This window comes from Callospermophilus lateralis, chromosome 5, assembly GCF_048772815.1.
Source record: "Callospermophilus lateralis isolate mCalLat2 chromosome 5, mCalLat2.hap1, whole genome shotgun sequence".
Classification (NCBI taxonomy): Eukaryota; Metazoa; Chordata; class Mammalia; order Rodentia; family Sciuridae; genus Callospermophilus; species Callospermophilus lateralis.
Genome location: NC_135309.1, coordinates 36,433,271 through 36,452,694, shown reverse-complemented (window position 1 = coordinate 36,452,694; position 19,424 = coordinate 36,433,271). Strand labels below are relative to the sequence as shown.

The 19,424-nt window shown below is 40.8% G+C and overlaps 1 protein-coding gene across 1 annotated transcript in view; it reads left to right on the top strand.

The window, feature by feature from the left end:
* Window positions 1-19,424, top strand: part of Fstl4 (follistatin like 4) — a 392,418-nt gene that overhangs the window by 23,575 nt on the left and 349,419 nt on the right. Inside the window, exon 3 of the mRNA XM_076855776.2 lies at window positions 10,891-10,924. Within this exon, the coding sequence (XP_076711891.1) occupies window positions 10,891-10,924 (34 nt within the window). The remainder of the gene's footprint in view (window positions 1-10,890; window positions 10,925-19,424) is intronic.

The window sequence follows — 19,424 nt, the reverse complement described above, 5'->3', positions numbered from 1 at the left end:
TCCTTCACTGATCACTCTCTGATCCTCACCAGAAAGCCCTGGCCAGAGCATCTGTAGACTTTGCTTATGTTTCTGAGACGGATCCCAGTTACTGGGCCATCTCTCTGCCCATTTCACAGATGTATAAACTGAAGCCCGAGGTATCTGGGTGACTGCCTCATGGTGCAGCCAAGGGGAGCAGCTACTAATAAAACTAGTTATTCAGACCTACTGGAGGCTTCAAAGGTCGGCTTCAGTCTCCCTCACAGACATAATAAAACAATGTTTTTCAGTTGAGCCCACAGGGATGCTATTGATGATTTTATCATGGTGACTTTTAAAAAAATAGTCAAAAAAATAGTCAAGTAGAGGAATACCTTAATAGTAAAAGAGATTACTTTGATAGTTAAAAAAATCATCTAGACATGATCTTTTTTGTCTCAATAAATCTCCCTTCAAACTTTCTAGCTTACTTTAGACATCCCAGTCCTGCATGAGCTCTGGATTCCTTACATTGATCCATTTGTGGTTCGATAGGAAATAGGAGGCACACAAAACTTGTGCATCATGCCCTTTGAGTCTGAGCATCAGTGTTGGAGAATCACACTTGCTCTGCCTATGTGGCCCTGCCCAGCCCTCCCTGGTTCAGTTCTTAGTCGTCTGTGGGAGTATGATAAGCACAGGAGGTATTAATTGATTGAGCAGCATGTGACAGGGCTGATTGACAGATGCCAGGGCCCATTGTTTGTGGAACTTTCTCAGTTATCTTAGTACATGAAGGTTCATATTTTCAACTTTACCCCATCCTCCTTGATCTGTCTTTAAGGCAGTGAGCCAATGGACCTGGAGAATACCGATCTGTCCCTAACCCCAGAGAGTTGCTAGGGCCTCGGAGGCTTCTCTCTGCGAGGCAGGAGGTAAACACTGACGTTTCTCAGCAGCCAGCCTCTACTGGACACTTGCTGAAGGCTCCACATGACTGGAATGAGCCATGTTTGTTCAGCTTCTCCCCCAGAATATTCTCTTCCTTGCTTGGTTCTCTCTGGCTAGCCCTGAGTTTAGGAGCAATCCTCCAACCTTCTCTATCACCTGCCTTTGAGGACTAAGACATGATGTACTGGGAAATCTATCAACTCACTGGTTTTACTTCTGCCTTTAACTCAGCCCTACAAATGAGATAACATGTACAAAATGCTTGCTATGCGCTCAGTGAGTGGGAGCTGGTAATGGAATACATGCCACAGAAGGCATCACTTTATTTAGCTGTATTCTGTCAGTCCAAGTGAAGAGTTTAATTGCAGAATGGTGTCTTGCGAGCAAAAATGAAAGTAGCTGGAGTTAAGTTTTTAAAATTCAAATGAATAAATGGAAAAATTGTACAGAGGCTTGTTAAAGAAGCATTAGTTTTTAAAAGAGCATTCAGATATGAACAACTCAGAAGTTGGATGTCAGAATTTCCGTAGGCATGGGGCTGTTAGCAAAGCTTGCTCTCCACTGTACTCAGTGGTTTCTAAACTGAGCATGTGAGCTTCCCTTTGTAGCATGGGAAGTTGAGACCTGAGGAATCCCGGAGCCAGGAGCTCCCTCTGCTCCTTTGCTGCTGGTTAGAGGCACTGTCATCAGGGACCACCTTGAAGACACTGACATGGGAACCTATGCAGCCCTGACCTGTCCATGGCAGGCTCACCTTTGCTCAGTCTGCACAGAACTGGCCATATTGAGCCTCACTGAGCTTACTGTTCCATTTCTTTCTTTCTTTCTTTTGCATGGATACTTTTGAATCCCCACTTTTCCAACCCATATAACCAACATTTTCTCAGAAGTCACTGCTTCCCCATAATACTCTAAGGGACAGTGAGACTCTTCCCCGCATCAGGGATGGCTGGGAACATGGATGAGGAGTTGTAATGATGGACTGGGGAAGGCTCCACCACCCTTTCCCTGGGTCCAAAGTGGACGCTGGAAGGCTCTAGGGATGGCATTTGAGGATCTGCATTCAAACTCTCACAGTAGCTCTTGAACTGCTTTTTGGTAGCTGAGAATTTGCAATAGACTTTTGGATTATGAAAAATATTACTCAGCATTCACATTATATTGATTCAAAAATAAAGATTATGCTGTTCAACTGCACAGTAAAATAGAGCTTTATGGAATGGTAATTTTTTTACTTAAGTTCTTCTACATTATAGTGGGAGATAATGGATTCAGGAAGGGTACAATGAGGAATAAAGCTGTTGTATTGTATTGGTTAAATGACATTTAAAATGATTTGGCTGTCAAATTCGTGGAAAGGTTATGAACAGTGAATGAAAAATCTAAAATTAATTCCTTACTTCAAGAAAGTATGATTTATACCATAATAAAATTAGATTTTTAGTTAAAGAAATTTAGTCATTAAGTAATGCCCGTACGCTAACTCTCATTTATAACCATCTGATTTGAAGCTTCTGTAGAAAATAATTTCTTCCTTAGGCAATGCATCCGGGGCCTTGGTGTCATTTATGTCAATGAATTTCGTTCTGTATATTTCTGCTTCAGCTTTTAGGGAGTTGCTTTTTCAAGTACTGGAAAGATGAATTCTTATTTAGCCTTAACAATTGAGGGAATCATTGAACTTATTTACCTCCCCACATGGTCTTATCTTTCTCCTTTAGTTATTTTCATTAATGATCATCATGGTGATGATGGGTAATGTCTGAGAACTGTGCGTGCCAGACACCTGCTAGGCATGGTACAGGCTTATTTTTATTTCATTTAATCATCACAACTGCTCTATGAGGAATGAACTCTTCCTATATGAATTTTACATGCACAAACTGAGGCTGAAGACAGTTAAATCATTTAACAAAGGTGAGAACCACATAGCTGGTTCTTCTGATTTCAGAGACCCAACTCTTAATCTCTGTCCTATTTTTCATGAGTGTCAATCACTTTCTTTGAGGCAAAAGAATGTGGGGCTAGGACTTCAGAAACTAGGTCCTGGCTGGGCTATTTCCTTCTCATGTAATACTCAATAGAACTGTCTTAGTCCATGTTCTGTTGCTACAACAGAATACCTGCGACTGGGTCATTTATAACTGCTTTCTGCAGTTCTGAAGGCTGGGAAGTTCAAGAATATGGTGCCAGCAATGGGAAAGGGCCTTCTCTCTTTGTCATGACAGAGCATCACACAGACAGGAATTGCATGCTCTAAACAAAAAATGAACCAAACTTATCCTTGTGTCGTTAGTCTGTTCACATGATAATTAATCTGTTCCCATGGTAACATGCTTAATCCATGACCTTAACACTTCTCAGAAGTTCTACCTCTTTATACTGTCACAGTGACAGTTAAACTTCAACGTGACTTTTGGAGGGGACATTCAAACCATAGCAAGAACTTTCTGGATCTATACATTAGGGACTGAGGGTTCTTTCCTCTATTCAACAAACTTCTAGTGTATACTCTTGGGTACTTTGTCTCATTTTATTTTTAAATTTTTTATTGAAGCATATCAAATAAAAAAGTGTACATCTCTCAAGTGTAGAGCTCAATTAACTTTTACGAATTGAACACATACAGAACATTCCCAACATCCCCAAAGCCACCCTGTACCCCTCAGCCATTAACCCCCCCAAGGTTAACCACTAATCTATCACCAGAGATTTTTCTTTCTGAAACTAATAAAAATAAAGTCTTAAAATTGTGTTCTGCTGTGTCTGCCTTCTTTCTTTCACCATCATGCCCAAAATTCTTTCAAGTCATTGCATATTGCAGAATTCATTCTTTTGCATTGCCGTCAAGTTTTCTTGTATGGATCTGTCACCATTTGGGTTGTTCCCTGTTCTTGGCTGTTGACCCCAGGCTCTGATCAGCATTCTCATGCATGCATTTTCATGCTCACATGAACATACTTCTGTTGGACATATACCTAGGAGTGGAATGGTTGGATCAGGAAAGTGAGTCACAATAGTTATTTTAACAGAATTTAAAATCAGGAATTGGCTTAAAGGATACTGAAGGATTAAAAAGGCGAAAAGGGACACCCTGAGATAACCAAGTATAATACCTGCGGGAAGCCACTCTTGTCTCCAGGCAAGGAGGCACACGGAACTCAGGCTTGGACCAACGAGTAAGGTCCTACCAGTGCTGGTCATCTGAGAGTAGGAAAATTATAGCTGCTCTGTATTTTTGTAAACATTTCCTTTCATCAGGTTTTAAAAATGCTATGAGTGCTGTGATAGAGAGTAGAGTCCTCTTGCGGTTTGAACTTGTGAAGTGCCTGTTCAAATCTTCTGCTTATTTTTCAGTTGGGTTATTTGTCTTTTTCTTATTGATTCGTGGGAGTACTTTGTATATTCTGAGTGAGTCCTTTATCAGACAGATGGACTGCAAATATATTCCCTTAATGACTTGCCTTTTCACTGTTTTAATTGTATCTTTTAATGAACAGAAGTCTCAATTTTAGCAAATATCATTCTTTTCCTTAATGGTTCTGCTTTCACATCCTATTTAAGACATTTCCACCCATTGAAGGTCATGGAGATGCTCTCTTATGACACCATCCCAATGCTTTATTGTTTTACCTCTCACCTTTAGATCTACAATTCATCTGGAAGTGATTAATAGAGTGTGGTAAGGGAGGTGGTTGGGTTGAGGTTCTTTTTTTTTCCCCCTCTGATGTCCAATTGATCTAGTTGCCAGCTGTTGAAAAATCATTTTCCCCCAGTCAATTTCCCTGTCACCAGAAACTGAATATGCATGGTTTGTTGCCTATCAGTATACCTTTTCTCTTTCTTAGGGATTTATTCAGTTATTAATCTTTTCAAAAGACCAACTTTTTAATGGTGCAGTCCTCCCATTTTATTGATTTCTGCATCTATCATGTTTCTTTTGTTCTACCTTCTTTAGCTTAAACTGTTATTTTTCTAGTTTCCTGAGATAGATGTTTAGATCATTTCTTTCCAGTTTTTTATTTTTTCTGTCTAAAAATGCATTCAAAGCTATCATTTCCCTCTACGACTACTTTAACTACATCTTGCAATTTTGAAAATGTTATAATTCAGTTGTCATTCTGCTCAAAAATGTATTTCCTTTGTGATTTTTTTTTCTAATGGAAATTATATGATATGCTTCTGAATCCATGGGTCAAATATTTGGAGATTTTCCTTGTCATCTTTTTGTTACTGATTTCTACTTTACTTTCACTCTAGCCAGAGAACTCCACGTAGTTTCTACCCAATATTAGTAATTTGAAACTATTTATGACTCAACATATAGTCACTTTTTATAAATGTTGAATGGACACAGGTTGAATGCATGGTATAAATTTGCTGGGTTGTGTTTGGTGTATATCAATTAAATCGCATTGGGTCATCATGATGCTTAACTCTACTTTATCCTTACTCATTTCTTTTCCTCTTGTTTGATCAGTCAGTGACAGATTTCTTAAATTCTCCATTCAGTGTTGTGGGTTTTAAAATTTCCCCTCTTAGTTCTTTTAGCTTTGACTTTATATATGTTTAGGCTATGCTATTAGAAGTATACAAGTTTAGAATTGCTATATATTTCTGTAAATTGGCCATTTTATCATTACTAACCACATGTTTTTATCACCAACACTTGCTTTAGAGTCTACTTTATCTATAACACCTTTCTCTTGGTTGGAACTAATATGATTTATTTTTCTTTTTTCTATCTTCTTCTTTTTTTTTTATTCCAGGGATTGAACCCAGGAGCACTTAACCACTAAGCCACAACCCCAACCATTTTTAATTTTTTTTTCTTTTGAGACTGGGTCTCACCAAGTTTCTTGGGGCCTTGTTAAATTGCTGAGGCTGGCCTTCAACTTTTGATTCTCCTGCTTCAACCTCCCAAGTTACTGGGATTACAGGCATGTGCCACCATACCTGGCTCTTTCCTACCTTTTTACATCTAGCTTTTATATATCCTTTTGTATCCTTATGTTTATATCTCTTACAAACAACGTAAGTTGGATTTTAACTCATTTGCCAATATTTGTATTCTAACCCATTTATATTTAAATCACACATACACACACACACACACACACACACACACACACACACGAAAGGGAACCAGAAGGAAGTGAGTGCAATATCTTGCACACAGTTTGCCCTGGGATTATATGATTATGACTGATTATGAGTAGCCCATATAAAGGGCAAGAGACCAAGAAACAAGTGAAAAAAAAAGTTACCTCAAATAAGCAATAAAAACGGTAGCTTCAAATAAGTCTCAAATAATGAAACCTAAGACCCCCCAACCCCCCACAAGGGAGACAAAAACGAATCAAGAAAGAATAGCCCTGGTTAATGCAGCAGAATTTCTGTTTACTCCATATACTCTTGAATAATTTCTATTCCCAAGAATAATTTCTATTCTCAAGTGTATTGAGATGATCCACCAATGTTCCATTTGTCTATCAAAGACAAGTAACACCTCTGTGGAAGGCTATAAAGACATCCCCAGGGCTCTCTCTATATAATCTCAGTATCCATACTAAATATGTAAGAACAGCATCAAATGACAAAATTCAAGGAAACAGGTAACAGAAATAGACCCACAGGCTATCTAGATCCTAAAAGGAAGAGACACATGCTTTAGAATAACTATGGCTAATACATTCATGAAAATAGAAAAAATGCTAAAATGCACCGTAAAATTAGAATCTACTAGAAAAGAATCAAATGGAAATTCTAGAACTGAAAATTAAGTAAAAGAATTCAACAAATAAATTTGATAGTTGATTCAACCCAACTAAAAATAGAAATAGTCAAATGAAAGATCAGTAGATAATAACTAGATTGAAGACCTGAAAGGAAAAATAACGAGAATGAAAACATAGAAAAGTGTGTAGAAAAAAAGAGATGTGTAGCATAGTGAAAAGGTCTAACAAGCATGCAATTGAAATTTCAGAGTCCAAGGGGAGAAGAAATTGGTCTGAACTATTATTTGAAGACATATTGGTTGCATATTTTCTAAAATCAGTGAAAGGCATTAAGCCAGAAATTGAAAACCTCTACAAACCCCATGCAAAATCAATACAAAGAAAACTATCAATATGTATTCACAGAAAAAGTAGCTGAAAATCTTAAAAATAACTGGAGGGTGAGTGATGGCAATAGAGCAGCAGTAAGAGTGATAGCTGACATTTCAGGAGAAAATAATGGAACCAGAGGACAATGGAATGACACCTTTAAAATTCTGAAAAAAATTTTAAAAACTTAGAATTTAATACCCACTGGAAATACAGGTATTCATAAGGCAGGCTAAATAAAGACCAAATAAAAATACATTTATACAAATAAAACCTGACAGAATAAATTGCAAATATATTAACACTAAAAGCCCTGGGATTATATGATTATGACTGATTATGAGTAGCCCATATAAAGGGCAAGAGACCAAGAAACAAGTGAAAAAAAAAGTTACCTCTTTTTCCTCAGGACCTCTTGAGGAAAAAGAAAAATTATTGAGATAAATGCAAGAAGAATGAAGAGCACCAGAAAAGGTAAAAAAAATTATAAAGGGATAAATATAAATATATTTGACTGACTGCCTAACATAACAATAATGCCCTATAATGTAAAAAATACTTGGAGAACTAAATTACATGACAATATGATTACAAAAGGTCAGAAGCTCAATGGAATTGAAATGTTATAATGTCCTAGCACTGACAAAAAAAGAAAAAAAGAAAAGAAAAATTAGTGCTATGAGATTAAGGGTATGGAATCACAATGATGACCAAAACAATGGTGACCAGTTTCCTCTGGACAGTGGTAAGTTTGGGGATGACTTTTCTTCTCTCCAAATATTGGCCTTTCAGTTCTGATGCCTTGGTTGCTGTTGGGGGCCTTCAAAACCTTTTCATTTATTTTTTAAAAATATAACTGTTATAGTTGTTCTTAGCAGGAGGATTAGTCTAGTACAAGCTACTCTTCCATTCTGAAGTGGAGGTGTATCTCACTTAATTTTTATAATATCATCATAAATAAGTACTGCTAGTTTATTTTAGAATATGGAGTACTATATGAACAGGCTTTAAGATATGATTTTGAGATTTGATTCTCAGTTGGCCGCTGACCAAAATGTAAGACCTTGGTCAAGTTTAACCTCTTTTTTCTTTTTTAATCAATGTCTGGTTAAATGAAGTGGGGAAAACCTTGAAAGATAAGATGATTCTAGTTTTATTTAAACTATTCCCAAACTTAGTAAAAGGAAAACTGTCAAATTCATAGTACGAAACTGGTATCATTGAAATTCCTAATCTGAAAAAAGGTACATAACTAGAGTTTATGAATATAAATATAAAATATGTAAACCAAGCAATGTAAAAACATATGAAAAACCTATCAAATAGATCCAGGAGCACATTTTGAAAAGTATATGCTGACTCAGAGAAGCTAAGTTCAGAAATACAGAGATGGTGGAACATTATGAAATCCACTGTATAAGTCATCATATTAACAGAGCTAAGAAGAAACTCATGTGATCATCTCCATAAATGCAGAAAAGCACTTGATAAGAGTCAACACATATTTTGTTTTATTTTTTATTCAACAAATGTGTATTAAGCATCTGCTCTATTATAGCACTGAGGATGCAAGAGTAAAAAAGATACTGGCTCCATCCCAGCTCTCATTCCAGTGAGGCAAAGAGTCAATAAATAAATGAGTAAGGGAACAAGCTATTTTTAGGTAGAACATACATTTATTTTAAAAACTCAATAAAATGCATATTGACTTCATTAATAAAATAAACATAACTCAGGCCAAAATACTGCATTTTACTTAATAGGGAATAATGAGATTTTCTTCCTAATGTTGGAAACAAGATAAAAATGCTCACCATGTTCACAGCATTTAACATTAGAGTGAAGAATTGGTTAAGGCAACAAGACAAGAGAAAGCAATAAAAAGTATAGGAATCAGAAAGAGAGATCAGATCATGCTCTTTGTAGAGTAAATATACAAATAGAACCCCCCCAAAGAATCAATGGAAAATCTATTATGAACAATAAAAATTAAGTGGTTATAAAATAAAAATTAATTGCCATCATTTATACAAACAAAAACCAGTTAGAAGATGTATTGTAGGACAAAATTCTATTTATGATGACAAAAGATATACAAAAAAGACATATTCAATATATACACAAGGAAAATTATAAAACACTCCTTGATATTATTTTAAAGAACTAAAATCAGTATACTATGGTGATACAGCCACATCAATGTTTATAGCAGCTCAACTCACAATAGCCAAACTATGGAATCAACGTAAGTGCCCTTCATCAGAGGAATGGATAATGAAAATGTGATATAGATACACAGTGGGGTTTTTCTCAGCCATAAAGAAGAATGAAATTATGGCATTTGCTGGAAAATGGATGGAACTGGAGAACATCATGTTACGTGAGATAAGCCGGACTCCAGAAAGTAGAGGATGAAGGTTTTCTTCTATATGCCGAAACTAGACCAAAATAAAGGGGGAAATGGGGAGGGGAACAGCATTCCGGGGTTAATTTGGTTCCTTGGGCTATGGGAAGAGCTGCCAGCCCGTCACATGGGTCCTCCTTTAGTCTCCACTCAGGCTTTTCACGCATTAGAGAGGTGCAGTCAGGGAATATAATTTAGGGGGAAGTCACTCTTCAATGCCTCCTCAGTTTCATCTCTAAGGTTGCCTCCCTCTCCTGACCACAAGAAGATGTTAGGTAAGAATGTAAAGGCCCGAGAGACAATGCTGCTAGCTTGAAAGTCACCAGTCCAGAAGGATCTTGGTTGCAAAGGTGAGGAGGTAGCTGGTTTTGCTTCCGTGGCCGGCATGTACTTTCAACTTATTCTCAACCTTAAACTTTTTAATCCTAAACTGGCCATTTGTGATACTTTTTGTTAATGATTAAAAACACAGCATACATTTCCAGCCTTTTCCCCTCATTACTTCTCACTGGGGCATTTTCTGCCTCCTGAGCTACTCTGCATTATTATCCCACCACCTTCTCTTTTCTCCTGCTTTTTTCTCTTCCTAGTACTGTCCCTCCCATATTCCTGTCTGAAAACCTGCCCATTCTTGAGTGCTATTTTCAAAGGTTCTTTAAAAAGCACTTTTTACTTATGTTTCCAGCTGAATGTGAAATACTGGTATTTATCATGGCAAATCACCCTTTGATTTCTCAGTAATTTGTATTTCTTCTGTAGTTCCCTGTTCAGCAGTGAATATTAATGCAGAGACTCTGTTGTACCTGGGTAATTCTGAAACAGTTTGCTTACTGCACTGCACATAGCTGGCAACAAAAAGATGAGACTGAATTAGGCAAATCTCAGGGCTCAATTCAGTCCAGTGGCATGGACTGCCTCTCCAAGTTGTCCATAAGATCCAGCCACTGGAAACCATGAGTTGGGTATAATCAGTTACCCGATGAATCAGTGACCCACATGGAAACACTGGTGATCTTTGCCGTGACGCCACAAATTAGAACCTGCTTCTGGTTAGATAATCTTGGACCCTAAAGTACCTACAGACTGGCAGAGAGGTGGTGCATCAACCTGAAACAGTATCTGTGTTAACCAGTCCAGATTCCACAGAAGGAAGAGCCTGAAAATTAACTGTGCTTATTAAAAAATGCATGATTAAATGTGTGTATATAATTTATTAATTTATATGTATTGTGTAAGCCCCCGTGGCAACAAGTTGTTTACATTTATAGATGTGTGTGTGTATGTGTGTGTGTGTGTGTGTGTGTGTGTGTATTGTGTGAAATAAGTAGACCCAACGTTGCTGCATGTCACATTCTTACTAGCCTGTTCACCTTTTTGTGAATATGTGACTAACAAGAGGTGAGGTATTTTCAAGAATCTATAAATATAAATTATTCTTCAAAAACACAAGTCTTTCTTTTCTTTCAGGAATCAAGAAGCTTTGAAGTCACAAGAAGAGAAGGTAGGGGAAATGCACTTATATCCATTTTACTCTCAGTGTTGACATTTGGGAAGTAGTTTGCTGAAACTAAGATGCACTCAGACTGTGGACAGCCCTTTCTTTGAAATTTCATGTGGCGTATTCTGGGAGCTGAATGCTTAGCATTCGGCTCCAGGGACTGAAGACTGCAGGACTATGGCTTCCATCTTCAAGTATCCAAGGTGGGGCCTGGGGAACTGGCTCACTACTGAGCGTGACCATGGTCTCTTAAGAGAAGCCTTGTTTTTGCATTTAATTTGAAGTCATTATTTGGATTCACAGAGCTAAATCAATGTCAATAACAGCAAAAATTGGTTTATAGTTTGAGGTATTTCAATATCTGGAAAGAGATGCCACTGTGAAAAATATTTATGATTAGATTTTTACGGCTTCAGCTCAACTTAAGTAGAAATAACCAATTAATTTTCCCTTTGAAAACAATTCCACGATGTTCTACTTTCCTTCTGACATTCCTCTCGCACGTTTGTATTCTGGTCTCTGAGGTAAGCATATATGGATGGTAATTTCAGAAATCTTTTAGTGGAAATAGAAATTTCCCTTATTCACTTTCAGTAATAGTCCCTATTAAGAGGATGCCTTTTGTGTGATTTGTGGAATCATTAACAATCATCTCCTTTTTGAAGGGACAGGAAGATAAATTCAAAAACCAATGTGAGTTCTTGGTCAGGAGAGTGGCCTTTGGTTTTCCGGGTCATCGCATCCTTCTTGGTGTTACTGTCTCCAATAAGAGTGACAAAATTTTAAAAATATTAGCAGATTCCATATTGACTCCTAAATCTAGCACACACTCACTGACTGGTTAGTTCCTATGTTAGGCAGCCCAATGAGAGACAGGCTGGTCACATTGTCAACACGTCTTTCTAGAGCTTGAGAACATACACTTGCAGTATTATTTATATTGGGCTCAATGGGTTGCAGCTGTCCATGATGCTGAAATCCCAAATCTGAAGGATATGAGTAACCTAACACTATGATTAACTTCCCATCTCCCATTCCCATTTGCTATTGTCTTTGGTTTTGGGCCCAATGTCCGCTGAATCATATTCATAGGGCAAACTGCATTGTGTGGCTATCCATACCAAGTGAAACTGGATGAAGGTGGATGGGACAGGGAAGGATGTTTTCACTGAAAGTTGTGTTCATGATGGAACAGTGACCATGTAAGTTGGAGAAAAATAGCCTGAATGAGAGAAGTTGACATGAACTTTAGTTTTGAATAATATGCTATTCATGTCAGAACCCCTGAGCATGAATGTTTGGAATTAATTTGCATTAAGGAATCACATATACACTTAACCTTTTGGGAATCTTACTGGAAACATCTCTAATAAAGCTGTGCTTGTGGAAGAACCATATATATTTTCACTCAAAGGCTTAAAGTGTCCTGATTGAACTTATGACTTCAAATCCCCAGAAGAATGAGATTGTCCAAAGGCACCGTCAGTCTGTGCTGTCCTTACCTACAACTTCCTACTCTTTTGGAAGCATCAGCTTTTGCAGCTAGCTGACTGGGAACATATGCTTTGGGTTTGTACTAGCAAATTTGTCCTGACATATAAATTTCTTCCTTCCTATTATGAGCTAATGTCATTCTAGCTTGTCAAAGTTGAGTGTTTAAGAGTTCCTGAAAATAGTTCAATGGTTTGATGTCAATGCTTACAACCTGGTAGGCAGGCAGGCAGGCAGGCAGGAAGGAAGGAAGGAAGGAAGGAAGGAAGGAAGGGTAGGACCCTACAGGTTGGTTCCAAATATTTTGGGGTCTGACAATTCACTGACACATATTGTAGAGTTAATATCCAGAATAGTGTATGAGTACAAAAATGATAGAGGCACTATGAATATTTCAGTAATTGATTAATTCTACAAATAGAAATAGATCATTATTACCTAGCAACATGCACTTCAGAGTGGTTGCTGGCTCTGACTTGACCTGAAACAGAAGGAAGAGCAGGTAACTAAAGCCCAGTCCACCAGGCCTAGGAGAGTCCCCAGAAGTCCAGAGAGCAGCCAGGTCTGGAGGGGCAGCCTCCTGAGTAACTCCTGACTCAGGGTAAACACTCCATTTGGGGTTTAGCATCACAAATGGGTGGCCCATTACAACTTCCCACTGTATGACTTTTGGAAACTCTTGACAGTCTATGGAAATGGGACTTCGGGGTGAAGTGAGTGCCCCATGTGCCTCGGACCTGCTCTCTGCCTTATTTCCCTTTCTTTCCTCCCAGCCTTAGGTGCATCCACAGATCATAAACCTAACCTTCTTGCCTCTGACTTAAACCGTTCCCACAGCCTCCATGCTTTGTCCTCCATCTCAAATCCACTCCCCTTCAATCCTGCCAACTCTTTCTTGAAGTTTGTGGTTTCCCCTAGTTCTTAGATGTAAGGGCTCCTATCCAGTAACTCATTGCCTAGAAGCAAAAACCTTCCTCTCCATCATCCCCATGTTCCTTATGGCCCCAGCCCAGAGCCTGCAATGCTCAGAAATTGTTTCTTGACTTCAGCACAAGCTACCCATCTTCATTGTCTGTGTGGTCTTTTCATCCGGGGCCTATCTTGGTGAGATACAAGAGAGACACTGAGATCTTTGGTTCTCAAAGGTACTTTTGAAGACCTTTCTGTGGATATCTGTTAGATATTCCTGGCTGAGGCACTGATGAAGTGCTTTGTGTCCAAATAAGCTTGGTAATATAGGATGTCCTCCGAAAGATACGTTGAAGTCCTAACCTAGAACTTGTGAGTGTGACTTTATTTGGAATTAGGTTTTTAGCAGATATAACCAAGTTAAGATGAAGTCTGACTGGATTAGGATGGGTTCTAATCCAATGAGTTGCATCCTTAAAAGAAGAGGGAACTTTAGATCCAGGCACATTGGAGAATGCCACGTGATGATGGAGGGACTGGATTATTGGCCACTGTCAGAAGCTAGGAAGAGGCAAGGAAGGATTATCCCCTAAAGCCTTCAGAGAGGGAGTGAGAGTATGGCCCTGTCACCCCTGATTTTGGACTTCCAGTTTCCAGAACTATGAGAAGATAAATTTTTGCCATTTAAGCCAACTGGTCTATGAAACTTTATTATAGCAGCCCGAGGATACTGATATACTTGGAAAATATTGGATTCAATAAACTTAAAAGTTCATTTTTGGTCATTGCTTCAATGATGTTTTTTGCTGCAGAATCTCTCCTGGTTTTTCATATATTAAGTATGACTCTCGACAGGGAATTCAACAAAATGGACTTGGTTGGCTTTGGTGCTCAGGGGTGGCATTCCATGCAGTACCCTTTGCAAACCCTGGAAGATGGAGAGCTTCCTCAGAGTACCCAGGCACCTGAGAAGATTGTATTCCAGAGGCTGAGTCTGCACAGAATTGTGAGGTGGCAACAAGGACACTCACTAAGTTATTATGAAGTTTTTAGAGAGCTCTCACCTTCTTTATCTCCCTTGACCTTCAGTGCCCCATGACACAAGCAGAGATCACCTAATGCACAGGACACTCTCCTTCCTTTCCATGTGGACTCTTAGTAGAGATAAGAACTCCCTCTGGGATGATGCCCCTCTGGCACACTGGACTTCACTCTCATGGGTGGCAGTTGCTTAAATCCCCTGATCCTGCTTCATCACATCCAAGCCTAAAGAGTCAGAGGAACCCTCAAAAGAAAGTCTAAGGGCTTTGTAGTCAAGATAGGTTTGATCTCTCTCTTGGGAACATCAAGGGAGACCTAGTAGCAGAGAAAAGGGAAGGGCTACAAGACCCATAGGGTGTCTCCTGGCAGGGTCACATGCGTCCTCGGAAGAGAAAGCCATGGCTTCACTGGAAGAGTCTTGTATTCCCCTCCACCCTCATGCCCAGGATCTGCACAGGGAGGAGCTATGGTGGCGGCTGTATCTTTTCTGCTTTTCAGTTTAGGTATTTCTAAACCTCTATTCAAACACCTAAAATTTAATTTCAGCCTTTTTTGAAGCTTCAGCAAGAGGTGCCAACCTTCCCTCTCCAAGACACTCGCTTTCCACTCTGAGGGCCCGTGCGGAGTGTGACTGCCGGGAGTCATCTACTCACACCAGCACTTTTCTCTGACTGATCCCATCACGTTGAATTACAGCCATGAGAGAACACTTGAGTGAGCTGAGCAAGTGGTTGGGATAATTCAGCCCTTGTCAGCCATCTCAGAGGAGCAGGGGGTGTGTGTTAGCTCCTCCAGAAGCCGGTGATTGTGCTGTGATTAGAGGGTGCAAGTTTTAGGATGGGCACCAATGTCACATTGCATTATTCACCCTCCCAAGGATGGCTCACTCGCTCTGGGTTCCAGCCCAGCCCAGGTCAGCCTGGCCTGCTTTCCAGCAAGTCTCTGAGGGAGACTGGGAGAGGAAGTCTTCTGGGAAAAGGAAAGAAGGGAGTGACAGTCACACACACACACACACACACACACACACACACACACACACAATGCTTGAGTGTCTCTGGTTGCCGGGGCTGCTTAGCAATGCAAATCAAAGTAAACATAACCTGCCACTCCTCAGTGGGAAGCCAAGTCTCACTTTCTGAAAACCTTGGAATTAGTCCCTATCTGGCAGCTGCCTCTAATGGCCCCTTTATAGTTCCCTGCATCTGGGTGAACTTCAGCTATCAAGAACTGCATCATGTTTACCATTAATTTTGATTTTGTTTAGCAGATGTTTTCTGGATCTCTCTGTTGCCTGCATAATCCATCTCAGTATAATGTGAAGTGGCTGACTCTTTGGATGAAACAGATTAATAAACTCTCCGGTTCTTTTGAGGTAACTTCTTTAATGACTGCAGATGTAGGAAATTTAAAAGGAAGCCATCCAGAGTTGACAGTGCCTGGGGCAGTGGGTCTTTTTCAACTCAAGGTTGCCATCTGGGGAAAGAGATGGGAGTTTCCCTCCCCATTCCACCCTCACTCCTAACAGTAGAGTTCATTAGTCACTGGGCTAATGAAGTTGAGAGTGATCTATCTGTGCACACTCCTAACCCTACAGTACACCTACTTGTCCCAAGTTGAATGGGAAGTGGGTGGCACAGCTGGCTGGGGTGTTCTGCTTAAGTAGACTGAGTCAGCATTCAGTGTTGATCATGATGATCAATGAGTGAGTGGTAGAATCCCACCTCTCATTTATAGCGTGACTTAGGGAACGCTTCTCAATCTTATCTAAAAACAATGGGGATAGTAATAGTGCAGGCCATTAGTCCCGACTCTGGGTTGTAGAAACCCAACTTACACTGACAGAAGCCTCAGAGGCTCATGAATGTGCAGAATCCAAGGGTGGATTGGGCTTTCAGAGGAGCTAATACAAGGACCCTCACGTTGTCCCTCTCCGCCCTTCTCTTGGCATGTTGGCCTCTTCCTGGCCTCTTACAGGCAGCTGCAGCTCTCAGTCCAGCCTGTCCACCAACCCAGAGGGTGAAACCATTTCCCTCAGAATGCCAGCTGAAGAATGCCAGCAAGGACTCAGATCTGCCAGGCTTGTGTTTTGGCTCACACACTAAACCTATCACTGTGGTCGGGGGCTGAGAGTGGTGGTGGGGAATGTACTGTGATTGGCTGAGATCATGTGTTTTCCTTTGAGGTTTGCAAAATCCCCCCACGCTGACCACAGCAATGGTTTGGTCCCGGAAGGAAGGATGCTGGGCCGTCATGCCATCACGGCCTTCACACGGCCTCATGGAGAGGTTGAGGTGGGTGACGGTGCCCATGGAGCCCTTGGCACAGTGGGGGCGATGCTGATGGTGCTCCATGATTTGGTGATTTTCATGATATCTCTTCTCACCCTGCATCTACATCTCTGGCAGAGACATAGAGGACTTTCTTAAGTCACCAAGTCCATTTTTATGGCCCTAAACAGACTGACATGGGAGTTTGGATGTGATAGCCTGTTGACTGTTTCCATGAAGATTTATCTTAAACTTAGCCCATTCTTATCCCTCTCTTCTGTCAGAGTCTTTCTTTAACTTTCTGTTCTAGGTCATAATCGGAAGAACCAAACCACCTTCTTCTTGATGATGCTTTAAAAAACTTAAGGACAAACACATATGAAACTTCTTCCCCTAGATCATGGCTTTTCTGGGTTCTGGGATCAGAAATTGTCCTCAAGCATCACAGATACAAACTCTTCAATTACTGTATCATAACAGGTTCTGTAATGGTAAGAAACAGCCTTTCCCAAGGACCGTGGCAGACAAGGGCTCTTCCTCAAGACCAAATGAGGCATACTCCAGAGGTTCTCCAGCTGCAAACAACTCCCAGTTTCTGTTCCATAAGGTTCTCCAAGGCCATCCTAAGTACCTGGACCAGGAAAGACGAGCCTGAGATAAGACAGCCCTAGTGAGCCTGGGTTTTCACTTCTATCCTGCTCCTGAATCCTTTCATCCATGGGCCTTGCAGTTTCTGGATAAGTGACTATTCCATCCTGTCCCCTGGTGAGTTTAGCGGGACTTGATGGTGTACATCTCAGGGCTTCTGATGGAGCCACTCACCCAGGACCACAGCATCATTCATCTGAGGGAGGAAGCCTGGGTCTAGGGGCAGCTCTTCTGCTGTTGGGTAGGTATGAGTCCTGGAAAAGCAAGAGACAAGTCTTTTCTTTCCAGGGTCCCCTGTTCTTGACATATAGGGGACCTGGGCACTGAAAAGGTGTTCTATGGCTGGCGTATCCCAAAGCTAACCAAGTTCTATAAACTCTCCATTCCTCATCCTGGTAAAATCACAGCCATGGGGCGCCTTCCAGGTTGTTTGGCTGTAGACCCCGCAGTTCTAGGACATTTAGTCCTATCTGCTGTGCTTGCTCTTCTTTCTAATTCCTTGGAAGTCTTATTCTCCTTGGGGGTTGACATTGCAATACTTGGAACATAGGTGTCTATCTGAAATTTGTGGGGTAAGAAGTCGTGATCCTTCAAGGGTATGAACACTACAGATTCCTAAGTGCCACAAAATCAGCTCTTAACAGGATAATGTCATCTGAGGCACACTCATCCCACCCAAGGATCAGGGTAGAAGTTGAGGATGGTCCCACAAGATCTGCCGAGGGCCCCCTCCCTGCCCAGGAGACTCATCTTTCTTCTTTGCATTTCCGGCAGAAGTTAAGGTTGCCATTTGTCATCTTCATTCCTTGCCTGGCCCCCAAGTCAGAAAGAGTTTCCCCGCTTTTCAGGAACCCTTGAAATGATCTGCTCTGTGTAAACACTGAAGCCCTTTTCAAACCTCATGAAGCTGTTTGCCCTGGCATATTAATGTGCCATCAGCAAGCCTCTGGGGTTAATTATCTGTGACTTTAAAATCATTTGTTTCTGTCTCTGTCTCATTGCTGCCCAGGCACTTTCTTTATTAGGAAACAAAGCGCAGAATCCAACTGACCATTATGTTCTAATTCTCTTCTTGTCACCAAAATTAGTTCATCTCTTAAAAATTGGTAAAAAAAGAGAAAAGAAAAGAAAGAAACCCTGTCAAACCTGCCTTCTCATTGTCTTCAGACTGTGTTGTCTCTTCACAGACCTTTAATCTCTGCTTTGGCAGGAGTACAGCCAAAACTAGAAGTAGTCTGCAGGCTGAGAGGTCTTATCTAAATTAGTCGGGCTGCCAACATTCTCTTTCCCCAGACTGGCCTCACCACTCTGGGGGCTCCCTGCCGCCAATCATTAGCCCTTTCTGCTGCTGGCTATGTGAGGTCTCCCCAGTGTGTCTTCCAAAGTACATACTCTGGTGAAAGAATCATGGTGACCCTGGAGGGTCCTTGCCAGTCAGGTGACCAGGGTTGGGAGATCCTCTGTGCTGTGACTCCTCTCCTAGTCTTTCCTATGTTCCTATTTGAGTTATGCTTCTTGACTACAGCTGCCAATTATTTCCCAGAAATGTTTCAGGGCCTGGGCAAGGAAAATTTTGCACAGGGTGAAATGTTATATAAAGGCAGATGAGCCTGCCCTGAGCTCCCCAGGCAGTCTGGGCACATGCACCATAGAAATGAGCAGGTGGGATGGTCACTGGCTTGGTGGAATATTGTCAGTGACCTACAGTCTTCCAGGACGAGGTTGCAGCCAGCAGCAGAAGGTGTGGGCAGGTGTCTAAATGCAATCAGCATGATCAGATGGTGCACAAAGCTGGTTTACCTGTGGACCAGATTCCACCTGCCCCGTCCCGTCCTCTGGAAGCCACAGCTTCTCACCTCTTTCTGTGGCCCTCAGTTGCCCTTACCGCTTCACTGCCTCAAAAGCAATATCTGGGAGCCTTGTTGGACAATGACTGTTTGAAATGGAGAAATAACTCCCATGGGAAGTGGCACAGTTCTTAGGGTTTATTGGTTGCTAATGGAACTTCCCTTGAGTTGGACTGAGGTCGTTTGGTGTGCAGGGACGCCAGGCTGTGGTCAACTGTAGCTGAGTCAGTTGAGTAGATGCATGAGTGTCCTATGGACAGAAAGGCTTGCCTGTGTGCCCACATTGTGGCGGGCTAACTC